At 42.8% G+C, this 18,776-nt stretch overlaps 1 protein-coding gene across 11 annotated transcripts in view; it reads left to right on the top strand.

Annotated features, from left to right (window-relative positions):
• Positions 1-173: 173 nt before the first annotated feature.
• gatad2a (GATA zinc finger domain containing 2A) overlaps positions 174-18,776 on the top strand; it is a 105,809-nt gene continuing 87,206 nt past the window's right edge. For 8 of the 11 annotated variants that reach the window (XM_033046805.1, XM_033046815.1, XM_033046816.1 and 5 more), the window contains exons 1-2: positions 174-620; positions 8,425-8,489. In XM_033046805.1, the coding sequence (XP_032902696.1) occupies positions 8,476-8,489 (14 nt within the window). In that variant the 5' untranslated portion in view covers positions 174-620; positions 8,425-8,475. The remainder of the gene's footprint in view (positions 621-8,424; positions 8,490-18,776) is intronic. The other 3 variants (XM_033046813.1, XM_033046809.1, XM_033046812.1) reach the window with 2 other exon arrangements.

Raw genomic sequence — 18,776 nt, 5'->3', positions numbered from 1 at the left:
CTCCTACCCACGCCAGCCAGCAAGTTAGGATGCCACGGGATCTACGAAGACCCGCCCACTGTCATATTTTCTATTGGACAACTGGCGTCGGGTCGCAGGCCTGATTTGACCACCTTGCTGTCAGTCACGACGCCGGCCGCTCGCTGTCAACTTAGGTTGCGGTAGACCCGGAAGTCTGCCTCCATTTTAACCATTGTTACGGTGGCGAGAGGGGAGATTCTGATCATCGCTCATAGCAACGGAGCGGGGGGGAAGGAGAGAAATTCCCCTCCCGTTCACCTCGACTCCCCCGCTCCCGACATTTATTATTTTTAAATCGACTCTCATTGGGGGAAAAAAAACTTTTTGTTATAAAAAAAGATAAATACAATGACGGTTGTGGAGCCCGAGGCCTAACTCAGCTGGTGAAGCCTCGGGGTCGAATAGGTGGGCAGTCCGTGCCGGCTCGCTGCCAGCCCGGCATCAATGAAGCGTTGATGCTGAAGGTTTTTTTTTTGTTTAAAAAAAAGATACGAAGAAAATAAACTAAAGAACAAAAAAGACATAACACGGCCCGGAGTTTCCTCCACCACCCCCACAAAGCAAATAATCCCCGGAGGGAGGAATCTGCCAAGTTCCAGGTATCAACACAGTTCCTGCTCAACGTTGCTCGTTCTGTTCATAGTATGAGGGGAGGCTGGAGCACGGCCCACTCTGCAGGAAAGCTGGTTGAATAGTTTACTGGATACTGCTGGATCTGACAGACGTGGGAGAGTTTGAGGAAACTTGGTCAACTTTTTTTTTAATTGGGGGGGGGGGCTCAATAGTAAAGCTCCAAATTTAACTCGCATTGACATTCATAAACGAGACAAAATAAGTTTTATATTGCTTAACTTGAAGCTAAAGTTTCCCCCCCAATTTTTATTGAAAATAACACGTGGTATTGAGTGAATTTTGAGGTGCTAATGATGATTTTATTTCAATTTAGTTTTTAGTTAAATGGAATATTTTCAGATTCATGAACTATAATTATATATTTGTTGTATGTTATTTTTAAAAATTTGAACTTGTGAAGTTATCTTGTGGAATTGTTTGGTTGTGAATTGTTTGAATACTTTTGGTGAGCAAGTTGGGTAGATGCTTTAGTAGTTTCACTATAGAAACATTAGTTCTGATTTAGGAAGCTCGAGTACACAGTAAGAAGTCTTGAAACAAAAATACTTCCTATTGTCAAACTTGGCCATCGTTATTAAATTTCAGGAGCCAAATAATTGGAGCTAATATTTACATAAGCAATGTTTGTTTATAATGAGTTGCTGAAGATGGTTTGGCACTGCCATGGGGTGAGTATTAAGACCAAATTTCTGCGGTATTTAGTATGGAAAATAACAATGATTGTGTTTGAAAGTGATCTGTGATGTGAATCCCTCGTATAAAGATGGAAGTTATTGAATTGTCATGGTTATGGAGCACAGAACAGGCCCTTTGGCCCACCATGTCCATGCTAGCCATTTTGAATTGCAAGAGTTTTACAATTCTCTGATCCCTTTTCAGCTAAAATGTAAAAGTTTGGAGTTTTCTGGCTGTGAATTTTGTAAGATTGTATTGTTATGCCATGTCTGGTATCCACCATTGCTGCTCTGCACAGGAAGATGTGATACAATTGTGACAGGAGTCAGCTGACAGGAAGCAAAGGCTGTATAGAGAACAATGGTGGTTAGTGAAACTGGACCCTTGTCTAGTCAAGTCTGTTGTCTAATCTGGAGATGTGACTTTTAATTTTTCAGCAACAACAGCCCAATTAACTGGCCATGAACTATTATTAAGAAGTGATTAGGACAATGATTGGTATTAAGAAGGTGTTCCTGGATTAAAGTTGGTTTCCAGTCCAGTCTTGTAATGGCTAAAGAGGTCAATGTCAAACCTGCAGACTGTACCACAGGTTGGCTACACAGTGCTCAGCTGGATAGTGTGGGTGAAGGTGTGCTCCTTAATTAAAGGAAATGTTTAAATAGTCAGAGTTGTACAGCACAAGAGCAGGACCTTCAGCCCGCCATGTCCATGCTGAGCAGCAAGCATTCATCAGCACAAATCCCATTTAGCAGCATTTTGTCATAGTCTTCTATTTGGCGAGTTAGCTGCTCGTCCAAATACTTAAATGTTGTGCATGTTATCCCTGTTTTATTTGTCGTTGAAACTCTCGACCTTCCTTTTGTTGCTTCCACACGCAACTGTTCCAACGCTTCCTTTGCCATCCTCCTGTTTTTGGTTTAGGTTTATTATTGTCACAGGCACCAAGGTACAGTGACAAGCTTTGTTTTGCTAGATATCCAAACAGATCTGACAGACCATGCACAAATAGAATCAAGTCACACTCAAGTACAAAAGATATAGCAAAGGGGAAGATACAGAATGCAGAATATAGTTCTCAGCATTGTAAAATATCATAAGATTTGAAAATGCTACAGAAAGGAAAGAGATTTAAAAAGGTAATAAGGGTTTGCTGTACTATCACTCTACCTTTTTAAATCTTTTTCCTATCTGTAGCATTTCTAAATGTTATGATGATATTTTACAATGGAATTTATTATAATGGATTTTGGTAACAGTAGACTGATCTACTGCTGGCTCCCCATGCCACCCGCAGCTCACGCTGCCTCCCCTGCCGCTAACAATGCTGGCTGCTCACGCTACTTTCCCCACCGCTTACTGCAGCAGCTGCCCACGGCTCCCCCGGCTCGTGCCTCCCACTCTGGCCGCTTGCAGCCCAGCCCACCTCCACGCCACCCCTGGCTTGCGACGCCTCCCCAGCTGCTTGCAGCTCTGGCTGCCGTCACACCACCCCCGGCTCACTACACTTCCAGGCCGCACCTGCCGCCGCACCTCCAACCCCTACCTGCACGCCGGCCACTCCTGCCATCAACTTACATGGATTCAAGGCCCAGTTCTGGATCGAGAATCTGAAGAAGGGTGACGACTCAAAAGATCACCTGGTCTCTAGAGATGCTTCCTAACCTGCTGATTTACTCCGGCACTTTGCGTCGTCTTGTGTATTAACCAACAACTACAGTTATTTGTTTCTACTATTTATACAATGATAACACCGTACTCAGTTATAACGGACAATTGAAAATAACAAACACTATTTTTCCCCCATCCCCTCCATGGTCCGTTGTAACGAGGGATTAATATACAGGTGCATGGATAGAACAGGTTTAGTGGGATATGCAGGCAAGTGGGACTAGTTTATATGGGACATATTGGTAGGTGTGGGCAGGTTGGGCCGAAGTGCCTGATTCTTCCCTGTAAGGAATAGGCAAAGAGTCATCCAGTTCTGGTGCCATCTTCCAGGTACAAATGGTGTTTTTTTTCCTCCAAAGGTCAGAGCTCTTCCAAAAGTCTGGATACATTTTGGGGAGATATTATATAGAATCTTTCTGCTCTGGGGTACAGGCTATCCCGATCTGCACCAATCATAGGAACATTTTTTTAACAATGATCTCACTCCTAAACTCGGCGAATTTCTGAATGCTGCTAAATGCATGCTTGTAGCCCAAAATCCATTATAATAAAGTCCATTGTAAAATATCATCATAACATTTAGAAATGCTACAGATAGGAAAGATATTTTGGTGAAGTTCTATTGCTATTTTAGCAAAGACAAGTCAATTTGGATGGTTATGGTACTATATTAAAGTAGCAGAGAAATAGCTGTCATATTACATTATGAATTAATGCCATATTGCATTATTAACTGCAGGAACATCATCTCACATTCTGCTTGGGTAGCTGACAATCCAGCAGTATAAGCAATGGATTCTCCAATTTCAAGTAGCTAGCCCTCCCTAAATCTCCTCTCTTTCCCATACCCCACCCCCCACTCAGGTACGCAAATATTTTTCTCACCATCTCCTTCCCCCCTCGATTCCTCTATTTCCATTTATCACTCCCTCCCCCTGCCCCGTTCATCACATGCCCTCTGGATTTCATTTCACTTTTCTTCACTTTTCTGACCCCCTTTTGTCGCCTTTATCACTGACCCCTGGTTCTTCCTCAGTCCTTTCCCTGGTCACTCTCCTTCCACTGGCTCCTCTGCATGCCCCTCCTCTATACCTGGCCTTTCTGTTCAATTGGGAAATACGGTTGTAGTTTTTCCTTAAAAAGTTGTGTTTAGAAACATAGAACATAGAAACAGAAAAATTGGTACAGGAGTAGGCCATTCGGCTCTTGGCTGATGATCTAAAACCAGTACCCCGTTCCTGCCTTCATCCTTCCTTTGGCTTGCCAACACTGGTGACAACCGCATTAGTTACATTTCACAGATGTTAATGTAAACCATTTGCAATTCCTGTAATAAATGTAATTCCTGCGTTTAAAATCCTTCATGATATTTCCCCCCTCTTCTTCAGTCTGAAGAAAGGATCTTGACCCGAAACGTCATCCATTCCTTCTATCCAGAGATGCTGTCTGTCCTGCTGAGTTACTGCAGCATGTTGTGCTCTTCTTGTACATTCCTGATAGTTGCCCCTTGAAGTCATCCATAAATTCTATCGAACTGAACAAGATTTTAAGTGTTTCTGTAATTAAAGAACGGGTTACAGGATCATTTATAGGCAAATGGGAACCAATAGGAATGGTTCAAGAGGCAGCATTGGATTGCTGGGCCAAATCGCCCCCTACATTGTAAAATAATAAAAGTGATAAGCCAATAGCATTTTCCATCATCTACAGCGCTGATTGTATGGTGTCTGCTGACCTCTTATCCACTGACAACTTGGCATCGACTTTTTCTCTGAGTCCTTATGCCTTTGTTCAGCAATCCTGGATGTGTGATTCTGTGTGAGCAGTATATAAATGCAAATCATGTAATCAGTACGTGCAAAAGGTGACTGAATAGTTAAGAAGGGACTAAATAATTTGTCAATTTTTATTTGCTCATTACAACGCTTGAAGAGGCTATTTGTCTCTGCTTTCCTTCGCCTTACATCCTCAACTAACTCATTTACAGAGGCAAATGAAACAATATGTTCCAGCGAGCTCCACGGATGGAAAATGCACCATTCTTTCAACATTTGACAGTCCCACCATCCTGCGAATTAATCATGTGAACTTACGCTGCACTCCCTCAATGGCAAGAATGTCCTTCCTCAAATTTGGAGACCAAAACTGCACACAATACTCCAGGTGTGGTCTCACTATGGTCCAATACTCAACTCATCTTGTTATGAAGGCCAACACGCCATTAGCTTTCTTCACTGCCTGCTGAACCTGCATGTTTACTTTCAGTGTTCAAGAAGGAACTGCAGATGCTGGAAGATCGAAGGTACACAAAAATGCTGGAGAAACTCAGCGGGTGCAGCAGCATCTATGGAGCGAAGGAAATAGGTGACGTCACCTATTTCCTTCGCTCCATAGATGCTGCTGCACTCGCTGAGTTTCTCCAGCATTTTTGTGTACCTTTGTTTACTTTCAGTGACTGATGAACAAGGACACCCAGATCTCGTTGTGCTTCCCCTTTTCCTAACTTGACACCATTCAGATAATAATCTGCCTTCCTGTTCTTGCCACCAAAGTGGATAACCTCACATTTATCCACATTAAAATGCATCTGCCATGCAGCTGCCCACTCACCCAACCTGTCCAAATCACCCTGCACCCTCCGCGCAGTTCATACGGCCACCCAGCTTTGTGTCATCTGCAAATTTGCTAATGTTACTTTTAATCCCTTCATCTAAATCATTAATGTATATTATAAATAGCTGTGGTCCCAGCACCAAGCCTCGACACAAAATGTTAATAAATCAAAAGGAATTCAGCAACCTGTCCAAATCTATGGAATGGTTAGAATGTGGTGACACAAGGAACTGCAGATGTTGGAATCTCAGCAAAACTCAGCGGGTCAGGCAGCATCTGTGGGAGGAATGTCAGATGGCCTTTTAAGTTAGGATCTTTTGTTAGAATTATGAGGTTATGTTTTGGGCTGCTGGAATGTGCTGCTTGCCACCAAACAGGAAGGTTGAAATGAATGATGTTGGAGTATTTACAGAAAACCATTATGTAGAGCATGAAGGATAAGGAAACAGCAAGATAGAGTGAGAGAGTTGGATGGAAGGAGGCCACTATGTGTCATTAACCTGTGGTGAACTTGAACATTGACTGGATTGCCTATTTCTGTGCTAGAAATTTGATGTAACTTACCAATTAATGGATTTAAGGGGCAATGGCAACTGCTTGTTCTTCAATCATACCAAAGAACTAACTTCCTTTATTTGCAGAAATAGGAAAGGTGTTGATTAAGTACTAGTCAGTCTAAGTTGCTGGAAATGTTGCATCAAAATGGTGAGAACTATATTTTGCACTCTGTATTTTTCCCTTTGCTCTTCCTATTAACAGTGTGAGGGGTCTCAGAGCAATGCTAGCTTCAATGGGCAAGTCATATCTTCCATTTGCCTGACACCCGATTACCGAGTAGATACTCGTTCTGCCACAGAGATAAAGGTTGAAGGATGTTCTCAACATCACCTTGAAAAGTGAAATAACCCCATAACTTGGGGGTACTCTTTGGCCCACGAATGCCCAAAACATAGCAGCGGGGTTCAGATGGCACTGAGAACCTTGAATCCAATCACTGAGTACACAGAAACCCTGTGCAAATGGGAGACCATCATCTTCCAAACAGCTGGCCTGCCCACACTGTCAAGTACCTCCTGTGGCAGAATCCGCAGGCTCCCTCAACAGCGTTAGAACTGTGGTCTTCCTTGACTCCAGGGGACTGAAGGAAAAATCCATTCAATATCATAATGTAACCTTAGTTTCGATCACAAGTCCACGTTGGTGCGAGGTCTAAACTTTTCCCATCTGACTTAACTATTGTTTCCATTATTAATTCTGGGGCAGGAATCCTTTGTTCTCGCCAGTTCACTCAGACACAATGGTTTAATTCTAGTTCTCTGTCATTGGCCAAGTCAAACAGCACTGGGGAATACGTTGAAGTTAACAGCACCTGCTCTGGCTTTTGACTAAAGCTAATTAAACACAGGCACTCCCCAGGTTACAAACACCCGAGTTATGTACAACCTGTACACGTGATTAGAGTTTGCGAGGCTGGCAGAATGGATTTTTGTCAGCTGCTGCAGGGTTGCAGGCATCTTCTGCTGCAGGGTTGCAGGCATCTTCTACTGCAGGGTTGCAGGCATCTTCTACTGCAGGGTTGCAGGCATCTTCTACTGCAGGGTTGCAGGCATCTTCTGCTGTGTGGGCATTCAGTTTGCATCAATATCTACATGGTTGAGTTAAACACCCTGAATTATCTCCACATTGCCTTTGTTTAAATATATTGTCTGGCGGTCATATTTCCTACTTGAGAACTGTTTATGTTAAGAACGGTTCTCGTGAATTGAACCCTAATGTAACCTGGGGAGGACTAGTAATGTAATTCAGATGTCCTGCATCCATTAAGTGGCCCAATAGTTGATGTTCTCTCGACTCTAGATCAGTTCCTGTAGATTGGAGGGAAGTCAATGTGCAGCATAGGTTCACCAGGTTAATTCTCGGGATGACGGGACTGACATATGATCAAAGAATGGGTCGACTGGGCTTGTATTCACTGGAATTTAGAAGAATTATATAAGAATTTATAAGAATGTTTCTTATAAAAACATATAAAATGATTAATGGATTGGACACGCTAGAGGCAGGACCATGTTCCTGATGTTGGGGGAGTCTAGAACCAGTGGCCACAGTTTAAGAATAAAGGGTAGGCCATTTAGAACGGAGATGAGGAAAATCTTTTTCACTCAGAGAGTTGTGAATCTGTGGAATTCTCTGCCTCTGAAGGCAGTGGAGGCCAATTCTCTGGACGCTTTCAAGAGAGTTAGAGCAGTTAAAGATAGCAGAGTCAAGGGATATGGGGAGAAGGCAGGAATGGGGTACTGATTGTGGATGATCAGCCATGATCACAGTGAATGGTGGTGCTGGCTCGAAGGATCGAATGGCCGACGCCTGCACCTATTGTGTTGTCTATTGTTTTGACCACAAGTTTTGGCTTCTATATCATAGAATAGTTACAAGACTGAGTCCATTCAGGACTTTAATAGACCAATCCATGTTGTCCCATTGACTGGTACTTCTCCATAACCCTGTAGGTTCTTAACTATACCTACCACCACATTTTGAAGAGGTGACATGCAGATCATTGTACTGCATGGAAAATGTTTTTCCATACAACTCAATCTGAGTTTTCTGATGTTTAAGAAGGAACTGCAGATGCTGGAAAATCTGCACCCGCTGAGTTTCACCAGCATTTTTGTGTACCTGTGTTTTCTGATGCTCGGTTCCCTCATCAGTCTGAACAGCTTTATTTGTTTTGTCTAGACCTTTCATAATTGTCCGTCCTTAATGACTTTGAACACTTAATTATAGCGCCTTCTCATCCTTTACTCCAAGGAAACCAACCTCGGCTTTCTCGAATCTGTTCACAAACATGGAACCCCGTACATGGAAAATTTCTGGTAACTCTGTTCCGCACTCTAAGATTTCACATCCTTCCTGAACTGCAGTGCCCAGAATGGGAAGCAACGCTTCAATTGTAGCTGAACCAGTGTTTTCCAGAGATTCACAACCTGTGTTTTGTACTCCGTGCTTCTATTTAATAAGCTCAGAATAATGAATATCTATTTAATCGCCTCCTTAACCTGTCCCGTTGCCATCTAAGATTAATGCATGGTCTTGGCTTCCTCACCACTAATATTGGCTCTGCGAGTTTCTGACTCCATTCTTTTTTTATGAAAACACCATATTTGCAGTTCCCCTGTCTCCTGGAAGTGCCCCTGTGTTTGAGGACAATTGGAAAATATTGGTTCATACCTCCATGGTTTTTATTCTTACATTCACTGAAGAGGAGTACTCATGAAGACAAGTGCATGCTAAGGATATTAAAAGAGTAGAGATTTAGAAACAAAGAACTGCAAATGCTGATTAATACACAAAAAGTGCTGGAGTAATTCAGCAGGTCAGGCAGCATTTCTGGAGAACACGGATAAGTGATGTTTCGGGTCGTGGCCCTCAAGGTTGATTTTAGGGGGGGGGGGGAGGGGAGAGGCAGGAGAGAGTGGCAGGTAATAGATAGACACAGGCGAGGGGGTGGGGGGATTGACAGACAGATGGGGTAAAATAGTTTTTTTTTGATACCCCCTTGGACAGTCTTTTTATTATTTGCATGACAACTTAAATCTCCGAGATTTTGGAATATTATCAGTCCACTCATTGTCTTGTGGCAATCTGTATTCAGCCTGGCTTCTATCTGATTTGTCATCTTTATACCTACTGCACTACTCCTCATTCTGCTCCATTTTATCATCAGGGAAGCTCTTGTTTGGTATCTGGTTGATAACTGGACCAGAAGAGATTGTTACCAAATGAGACACTAAACATTTAGTAATGTTTGGTAACAATGAGATATCAACCAAGAAATCTCATTATTTGGTCAGAATAAGTGACGTTTCATAATCAGATTAGATACCGGTGTGGTTGGGTAGCCATCCTGACACAATTGTAATGCTGCATAGTTGCTACAGAGTGGTTTCCGCATGAGGGTAGTTTTCCAGCTGGTTTGTTATATTTTCTACTGGAAAGATTGATGTAATTGGTCAAGGAATGGGATTAATCACAGCTAAAACGTGGACTTCCCAGGAAAGGTGGGTTTGTCTGAAAGAACCCTCCAATTGAGCATCTTTTGGGAAGCTTGCTTGCTCTGTAATTGCTTCTCGAGGTTTTGTAGTTGTCACGGTAAAGACTTTAACCCAACAACTTTTCTCCAGGGGCGCCTGTCTCCGGGGTGAGCGCCCTTGTGTTGGGGGACGGGGACCAACAGGGCCCACTTGGTCTATAAACAAAGTGCTGAAGTAAGTTAGCGGTTCAGGTGGCATCCCTGGAGAACATGGATAGGTGATGTTTTGGATTGGGACCCTTCTTCAGACTCCATAGCTTTAAGGTGGGAGGGGCAAAGTTTAGAGGAGAGGTTTTTTTAGAGGGGCATGTTTTTTTTTCACACAAAGTAGTGGGAGCCTGGAATGCGGTGCCAGGGGGTGGTGGTGGAGGCAGATACCATAGCAACATTTAAGAGGCATTTAAATAGGCACGTGGATATGAAGGATATGGATTGTGTGCAGGCAGATGAGAGTCGGTTGTCTTGGCATGTGCAGTACAGGCATTGTAGGCCAACCGACCTGTTGCTGTACTGTATTGTCTATGTTCTATGTTCATTCGGGAGATGGTTTAATTCTAGTTCAAATGTCATGGAAAGTCATTCCATTACTTTTTTTTAAATCTTGCTCTCTCCTTTTTACCCACTCCATAATATTCTGGTTTTGTTTCCTTTCATTTCCCTGTACACATTTCCCTTTCTCACTTTTTTCCTTGTTCTGACTGTGTTGCCATATACTGCAATAAGCTTTTGGGTGTGAGCACCATCCCCTGGTATTTCTACCAAATTTACATTCCATCTCTGATTATTGGGTGTAATGCTACATAATCGCTGGGCGGTGTCTCAATGTCTGACCAAGTGTCTGTTTTCCACCACGGGTCACTCTGGTAAGCTCAATGTTTTGATGATATTTCATAATCCAAGTGCTGACCTAGCTAAGAGTGAACGAATGTGGACTAAATCCGAAATCTTGACTTTGCAGTTGACTGCCATGCATTTACTAATCCTTATGAATCCAGATTTGTGGACCATTCTGCCCGAGTACAGTGTTTGGTTTGCTTCTTTGCTAATGTTTTCTATGCTGAGCCAGGGGCATATCATGATGGTTCTATCTCAACTGTATGAAAAGGGAGTGCTGCTACATAATTAAAAGTATAATGCTTTGTTTATCCCATGACCATAAAGCCTCTTCGAGTTGTGGATGTAGTCTAGTCCAGTACACTGACCAGTCTACCCTTACCCAGCCTCTTTTTCCCTCCCCATCCCTTCTCCAATCAACTCCATCTGCACTTCATTGTCTGAAGAAGGGACCTGATCTGAAATGTCACCTATTCCTGTTCGTCAGGGGTGCTGCCTGACCTGCTGAGTTACTCTAGCACTTTGTGTCTTTGCTCGCTGAGAAGAGTTCTTGTTTTTACCCAGCACTGGCCTATAGAACTTGATCATTATCATGCTGTGGAGTAACTGGCCAGTAACCAAGTAACTTCTTGATAGCAGTGTCAATGATCTCATCATCTTCTAGCAGATGATTGAACGGTGGCTAATGAGGCTTATTTGGCCATATTGGGTTGGTCTGGGTTTTTGTAGATGGAACAACAGGCAATTTTCCATAACGTCCAGAACAACTTGGCTGGAGGTGCAGCTAATTCTCGGACTCAACATCATTGCAGCTTGGATACTTTCAGGCTGCACAGCCTTTGTAAATACTTTCAGACATTAATGATAGCATGCAAAGCTAAAGCCAAAGCCATGTGTTCATGATAATGGGCATATCAAGAGCAGGCTGAGATGGGCCAATGGAAGCTTGTCTGGAAGTGTTTGGAAACTCTTTCGTTTTTGTCTGAAGAAGGGTCTCGACCTGAAATGTCACCCATTCCTTCTCTCCAGTGATGCTGCCTGTCCCGCTGAGTTACTCCAGCATTCTCTGTCTATGGCTTTGTTCTTTTCACTCACGTACTGTGCTCAGCCATTGTGGAAGACAGGCTATCAATGAAGCTCCCTTATGTTGTTGAGTCTTTAATTGTCTACCATCATTCGGAGTGAGATGTGGACAGACGGCAACATTTTGATCTAATTGTTTTTGTCTGTGGGATTGTGCTGCTTCTGCTAGTAATCTTGAGCTAACACAAGAATGGTGCCTAATTTTCAAACATCTTCTGCTGTTCTTTGTGTGTTGTTTTGCACTGTTCACTGAACTATTTATTGTTGGTCTCCTGGCTTGAGAAATATACCAGGCATTTGAGTCTCCCGATGCAATTGGTAAGACCAAGCATAAACTAGGTGAATGTTTTGCCGAACACATGCTCGTTCTGCCCATGAATGTTAAATTGTAATACCCCTCCTACCCCCCTCTTCCCCCAACCCACACCCTGGTCCACACATGTTTCTTCCACCACCCTAGTCCCCATGCTCCTTTCCACTACTCTGCATGCATCCATTTCCCTTTCATCCCCCATCTTCCTCCCCCGTCCCTTCCAACCATATCCCATCGGCTTTCATTTCATCCCTCTTATCTTTTCTGATCTTTCTTATCTGACATGCTTTTCACCTCAAGCCTTTGCCACTTCCTCCTTTTTATGATATCTTCATCTCCGATTCTTATGGTGCAGAGGCTTGACTGACAAAGAGCTTGCTGATTGTTCCTGCTCTCAGTATGAACATCACGCCAGGTGGTGTGTTAGCCAACAAAACGTCTGGGGAGCTGAAAAATATCTTTATTGATCTGATCTCCTGCATCACTAGCTCCACCAATTGAACATTGGAGCTTTAACAAACAGTACTGCTCTGATTATATTTTTATATTTAACTTTTACATGGCTGCTTGTAAATGGTAAGAGGACCAACATATTCAGCAAATTCTTCACGTTTGTCAAAAAGTTTTCCGTTGGACCATATGAGAATGTTTTTCGCGACACATTGCGCCCTTGTCCTGAGTTGCAGAGCCGAAAGCCACAGCTGGTTTAAAGACACTGGGGAATGCAGAACAGGCGTGGCCAAATGGCGTCTCTTACTGTGGATGAGTCAGAGCTGGAAAATTCCACTCATTCACCAGCCAGGAGTGAATTAGTTCCCAGTCTCTGCAAATTGAGGGAAAATAAATAAATCAAGCATTCGGCCTGCCAGTCACATCAGAGACTTCATCCTGACCCTTGTTACTGATGTGTTTCTGTTTCGGATCATAGAATAAGGCCATCCAGGCTATCACCTCTTCCTTCTCTTTGCTAAATCTATTTAGTTGGTCCCATCCTTTTTTCCGAACCGCTCTAAATCTCACTTTCTCGCCCCAACCCTCAATAGTTATCCCACTTGATTTTGAAGGATTCTGTTGAATCTGCTTCCAACATCTTTTGAGGCAGCACAACTTTACCCGACATTAGTTTCTCTTTGTCCCCATCCACTTTTGCCAGTCAATGGGTCATATAGTGTGGAAACAGGCAACCCTTTGACCCAACATGCCCCATCTACACATGTCCTACCTGCCTGCATTTGGCCCAGATACCTCTAAACCTATCCTAATCATGTACGTGCCCAAATGTGTTTTAAACTTGGTGATGGTACCTGCCTCAACTACCTCCTCCGGCAGCTTGTTCACCTTAATGATCCTGCATTCTGCAGTTCCTTGTGCCTGCATCTTAATCTGTCCCATCTGGTTAGCGTACCCTCCTGCCACTGGAAACACTTTCACCTTATTGACTGTTACAAAACAATTAGTTTCTGATCTTGAGCTATGGCTTCCTAACCATCATCTCACAAACTAGCGCCCTCCTCTGTTTATCAGATATATTACAGCTAAAATACATTTTTTATCTCCCTTATTCCTGTGATATTTAAAAAATTTTAGAAAGGTAACTTCAATTTTTCTTTTAACTCAATTCATTTCAATATTTGTAAGAAAGAACTGCAGATGCTGGTTTAAATCGAAGGTACACATAATGCTGGAGTAACTCAGCGGGACAGGCAGCTTCTCTGGAGAGAAGGAATGGGCGATGTTTCGGGTGGAGACCCTTCTTCTGACTCGACCCGAAATGTCACCCATTTCTTCTCTCCAGAGATGCTGCCTGTCCCACTGAGTTATTCCAGCATTTTGTCTCTACCTTCATTTCAATATTTCACTATTTCATCATAACAGTTTAATTTGGGGAAAAGTCTTAGCATAGCTTAATCCTTGCAGTGAACAGCACCTCATATTTCACTTGAGCAGCTTACAAACCAGTGTTAAGAATATTGATTTCTCGAACTTCAAGTAACCCTTGCATCCCCTCTTTCTCCATCTCTCCCCCACCTGTCATTGTACTAGCTTCAAAATTGTCTTGTTGAGTCTCATTGTCTATAAATCGATTTCACCTAGCCCACTGTTAACAATGGCCTGTTTCCTTTATCATTGTTAGGGTTTTTTTTTGCACATCTTTCATTTATTTGTTCCATATCTCTCTATATCACCGTCTATATCTCAAGTATCCCTTTCCCCTTAGTCTGAAGAAGAGTCTCGACCCGAAACATCATCTATTTCGGTTCTCCAGAGATGCTATCTAACCCGGTTATTTACTCCAGCTTCTTGTGTCTATCCTTGGATGAAGGACCATGTTGTTGCAGGGATAGCCTTTGAATCGCATCAAAGAAGCAGAACATTTGACCCCACAGATTAATGCTTGGTTGAGACTGTGCGTATGTACATGCTCCGCACTATCACAGACAATCAATATATTCCTCCCTTTGTTCTCTACACTACTTAAATGTAGCCAAGCTGATTGCCCCAGTTACAGTCTGTAATCCACCTTGTAATCACTTTCTAAGTAAAGGGGTTTCTCCTGGATTCTTTGTTAGATTTATTTATGATTATCTTCTACTTATAGCCCTTAAATTAATCTCATTTGCATCTAACCTGTTAAATGCTTTTCTAATGCTGAGAATTACTACCTGGTCACCACACTTTCTTTTCAAATGAGATAAATGCCTTTTGTCTGTGTGTGGAGGTGGAGAAAGTGCAGGAAATTTAAAATCCACAGAAGTCCTCTGTAATAGATATTTTTTGACTCACAAAATGTGCTGATGAATATTCCCCCTTGCCTGCCTGATTCTATTCTTCATGTTTTCTCAGAAATTCTAGAAATGGAGTCCATTTACAATGTTCCTAACAATATCATGAGATCTAATGATTAAGATGTAATGGAAAAAATGGCTACTTCACTGTAATACGTCACCAGAATGTTTCATTTACAAATTGGCCCCATGCCACAAAGCATAGGTGTCCTCTGATAATGGAAGACAATCAATAGATACTGCAGAAACACAAATGGGGAGTCCCGACAAATATATTTTGTCCAGAATGGCACAACAACCCCTCTATACCATCTTTATGATCTCAGAATCAACTGGCCCAGTGCCACCACGTGTAAATAAAAGTGAAGGCAAGCCCATTTTTGACGAGAAAATATACCATTGTTACGAGGAAAAACCAAAGTTTCTTGGACTAACTGTTTTTGCTGGTCGATATCCAGAGGACACAGTTTAACATTAATTGGCAGATCTTTTATGTTGCAGTTGTACAAGGCGTTGGTGAGGCTGCATTTGAGTTGCAGGAACCAACGAGGGGGACCAGAGGGGAAGGGGCTGGAGCTGCGGGGTGTTGTGATGGCATTGCTTTTAGGACTCGCAGCGGGTGCTGGGTGCTCTTCTCCACTGGGATCAGACTCTCCACTTTCCGTTTGGTGACTTCTCCTGGTCCGGGCCGCTCTCGTCCCTTCAAAAATTGTTTTGTTGGAGACCTCCGTTGGCCATACTCAGCTCCAGTAAAGACACGATGGCGTAGGAATGGTTGGACCGTCCCGCGGAGTGACAGGAGAAGAGACCAATCCGCGCGGCGCTGACTGGTAGGAGAGGAGATCGATCTGTGCCAGCGTGGTTTTTACGATTTTTATACCTCACTTACTTTTACAATATACCACCGATTGGAACAAAACTTATTGCACTCGCAGCACAGGAGAACGGGGAGTGAACTGGCGAAAAATAGTAGCGCTATCGCGTACCGTTTTCGCGCAAATAGAAAAAAACGCGCAAACCGGAAGAGCACATGATCAGAGTTTTAGTTTTGTATAGCAGATAGATAGGTTTGGAATGTACATGGGTAGAAAAGATTTGGATGGATATGAGCCAAATACATGTAAATGGGACATCTTGGTTGCATGGACAGGTTATGCTGAACGGCTTGTTTCCATACTGTTTGACTCTGATCTAGGAGAGATGAAAATATTTTTGTGCAGTGAGTTGTGGATCGTATACGTTCTGTTTGAAAACCATGAAATAAGGTTCAATTGTAACTTTCAAAAAGTACTTGAAAAGGAAACATTTGCAGGAAAATGAAAACAAACCAGAGGAGTGGGTCCCTGCGACCAAATTGAGTGGCTGAGACATTTTGATGCATTTCAGGACATGTGTCTGAACATATGAGATTAGGAGCTTCACTATCCAGTGAGATCGTGACTAATCTGATTTCAACCTCACCTCAGCTCTGCATTTCTGCATGCCCTGATAACCTTTAGTTTTCAAGAGAGAGTTAGATTTAGCTCTTAGGGCGAAAGGATATGAGGGGGGGAAACCAGGAACGGGGTACTGATTTTAGATGATCAGCCATGATCGTATTGAATGGCGGTGCTGGCACGCAGGGCCGAAAGGCCAACTCCTGCACCTATTTTTCTGTGTTTATCAACACTCTTTATACCTCTCCCTTATAAATAATCAAAGACTTTACTTCCTTTGCCTTTGAAGGACAAAAGTTCCATTGATTTGTAAACTTCAGAGAGAAAGCAAAAAAAATCATGACCTGTCTTAAATGCAACAATGATGCACATTTTAAACAATGATTCTTTGTTCTTAATTCTTCCATCAGTGGAAATATTCCATCCACATCCGGAGGTACCTTCATGATGATATAATCATAGTCATGCACCACAGAAACAGGCTTGTCCATGCCAACCAAGGTGCCCTATCTACACGTCCCACCTGCCTGCATTTGGCCAATATCCCTCTAAACCTTTCATATCCATATACCTGTCCCAATGTCTTTTAAATGTTGTTATCATTTCTGCCTCAACTATCTCCTCGGGCAGCTCATTCCATATACCCACGGACGACCTCTGTGGATAAACTTGCCTGTCAGATTACGATGAAATCCTTCCCCTCTCACCTTAAACCTATGTCCTCTAGTTCTTGATTCTCTATCTATTCCCTTCATGATCTTTTTCATCTCTACAAGATCACCTCTCACTCCTCTGCACTCCAAGGAATACAGTACCAGCCTGCCCAACCTCTCCCTATATCTCAAGCCCTGGCAACATTTGATGAATGATGTTTCAACTCATTGTTTAAACTCTAGCCAACCAGACATATCTAACGATCGCTATTTAAACAGCCCACCCAATTCAGGTAGCAATACTGTAAATTGCTCTGAACTGCTTTCATTCTTCCTTAAATAAAGAAACCAGCAATGTACACCAATACTTAATCTGTGGTTTCACGAATGTCCCATACAACTAAAGCATGACCTCGCAACCTTTGCATTTGATATGTGATCTTCCTCACTATATATAATGCACAATATACAATAACATTCTGTTCACTTTACTGATTACTTGGTGTAACTGCACATTAGCCTTTTGTGAATTATGCACTAAAGATATCAATATTTCTGTAAATCAAAATGCTCAACACTTAAATAATGTTTTAGTTTATTCTGCCAAAATGGACAGTTCATATTTTCCCGTTATACTCAATTTTACAGGTCTTTGTCCACTGAATTAACTCTGACCCTTTGTAACCTCCTTTATGTTTTGACAATTTCTCACCTTGAATCCTCTATTAATGTCAGGAACAGATCCATCGCTCATCAGCTGCTGCTGCACGTGCACTGAAACATGAATCTGCAACTGTGTTACATAACATAGAACTGCACAACAAAAATGGGCCCTGTGTCCCACAGTGTTAGTGTCGAACATGATGCCAAGTTAAACTGATCTCGTCTGCTTGTGCATGATCCATATCCCTCCATTATTGGCACTTCCATGTGCCTATCTTAAAGCCTCTTAAACATCATTATTGATGTTTGGCTGTCAGAGGCTTGTAGGCGACGCCGCCTTTCGGGTAGGTGGCATTTCGGCAGAGCGGCATTCGGTGACTTTGCTTTTAGGCGACGCAGTCTTTCGGTTAGTTTGCATTTAGGCGTCCCACCCTTTCGGTTAGTTGCCGTTTCGGCTTTGTTTCCATTCGGTTATTTGGCTTCCACTTCTTTGCTTCGGCTTCTCGTCCCTCGGCGCCATGTCCGGGTACCCTTGATTGGACTTTCACCTGCTATTCCCTGGTTAGATTAACACTGGTGAAGGTGTAGTTTTGCAGCTACAGTAGAAAGTGCCATTCTCCAATACTGAGTTATAACTTACTTCTGGGAATGATACATTGCTCAGCTTGTGGCCAATAGAGTTGCTCTGCCTTGGCTCCGGGGAGTCCAGGAAAATCCTGTCCATGGAGTTTGCATGTTCTCCATACAACTGTATGAGTTTCCTCCAGGTGCTCTGGTCTCCTCCTACATCCCAATATGTGTGGGTCAGTAGGTTAACTGGCCACTGTTAATTGCTGATTGTGTATGGCTGAGTGGTAGAATCTAATGGTAGTTGATGGATATGTGGGGAGAATGAAATGGGATTAACATAAATGGGTGGTGAATGGTTGTGCAGACCCGTTGACCCGAAGAGCCTGTTTCCATGTTTGACTCGATGGCTTCCAGGGCAGTCGTTGGGGCTAGTTCATGCACACAGTTCTCGTCAGGCAATTACAGTCTTTGGGTGGTGATGATAAAAATTTGGCGGGCTCATGATTCTGTCAGAGTCCAGTGTAAGAGAACCTTTTAAAGAATATTTATCCCAAAAGGAAATAGTGGCGTGCCCAGTCCAATGGTAAATCATGTGGCATACTTAATTTCCTACCCATGGAGAGTTTCAAAGATTTACAATTCTGTGAAAGGATGTTTCTCTTCCACACTCCAAAATAGCTGAGCCTTCAACCTGAGACCTATATCAATATGCTGTCTCCATCCTGAGGAAAC

The sequence above is a fragment of the Amblyraja radiata genome, chromosome 29 (genome assembly GCF_010909765.2).
Source record: "Amblyraja radiata isolate CabotCenter1 chromosome 29, sAmbRad1.1.pri, whole genome shotgun sequence".
Classification (NCBI taxonomy): domain Eukaryota; kingdom Metazoa; phylum Chordata; class Chondrichthyes; order Rajiformes; family Rajidae; genus Amblyraja; species Amblyraja radiata.
This window is presented reverse-complemented; position numbering and strand designations above follow the sequence as displayed.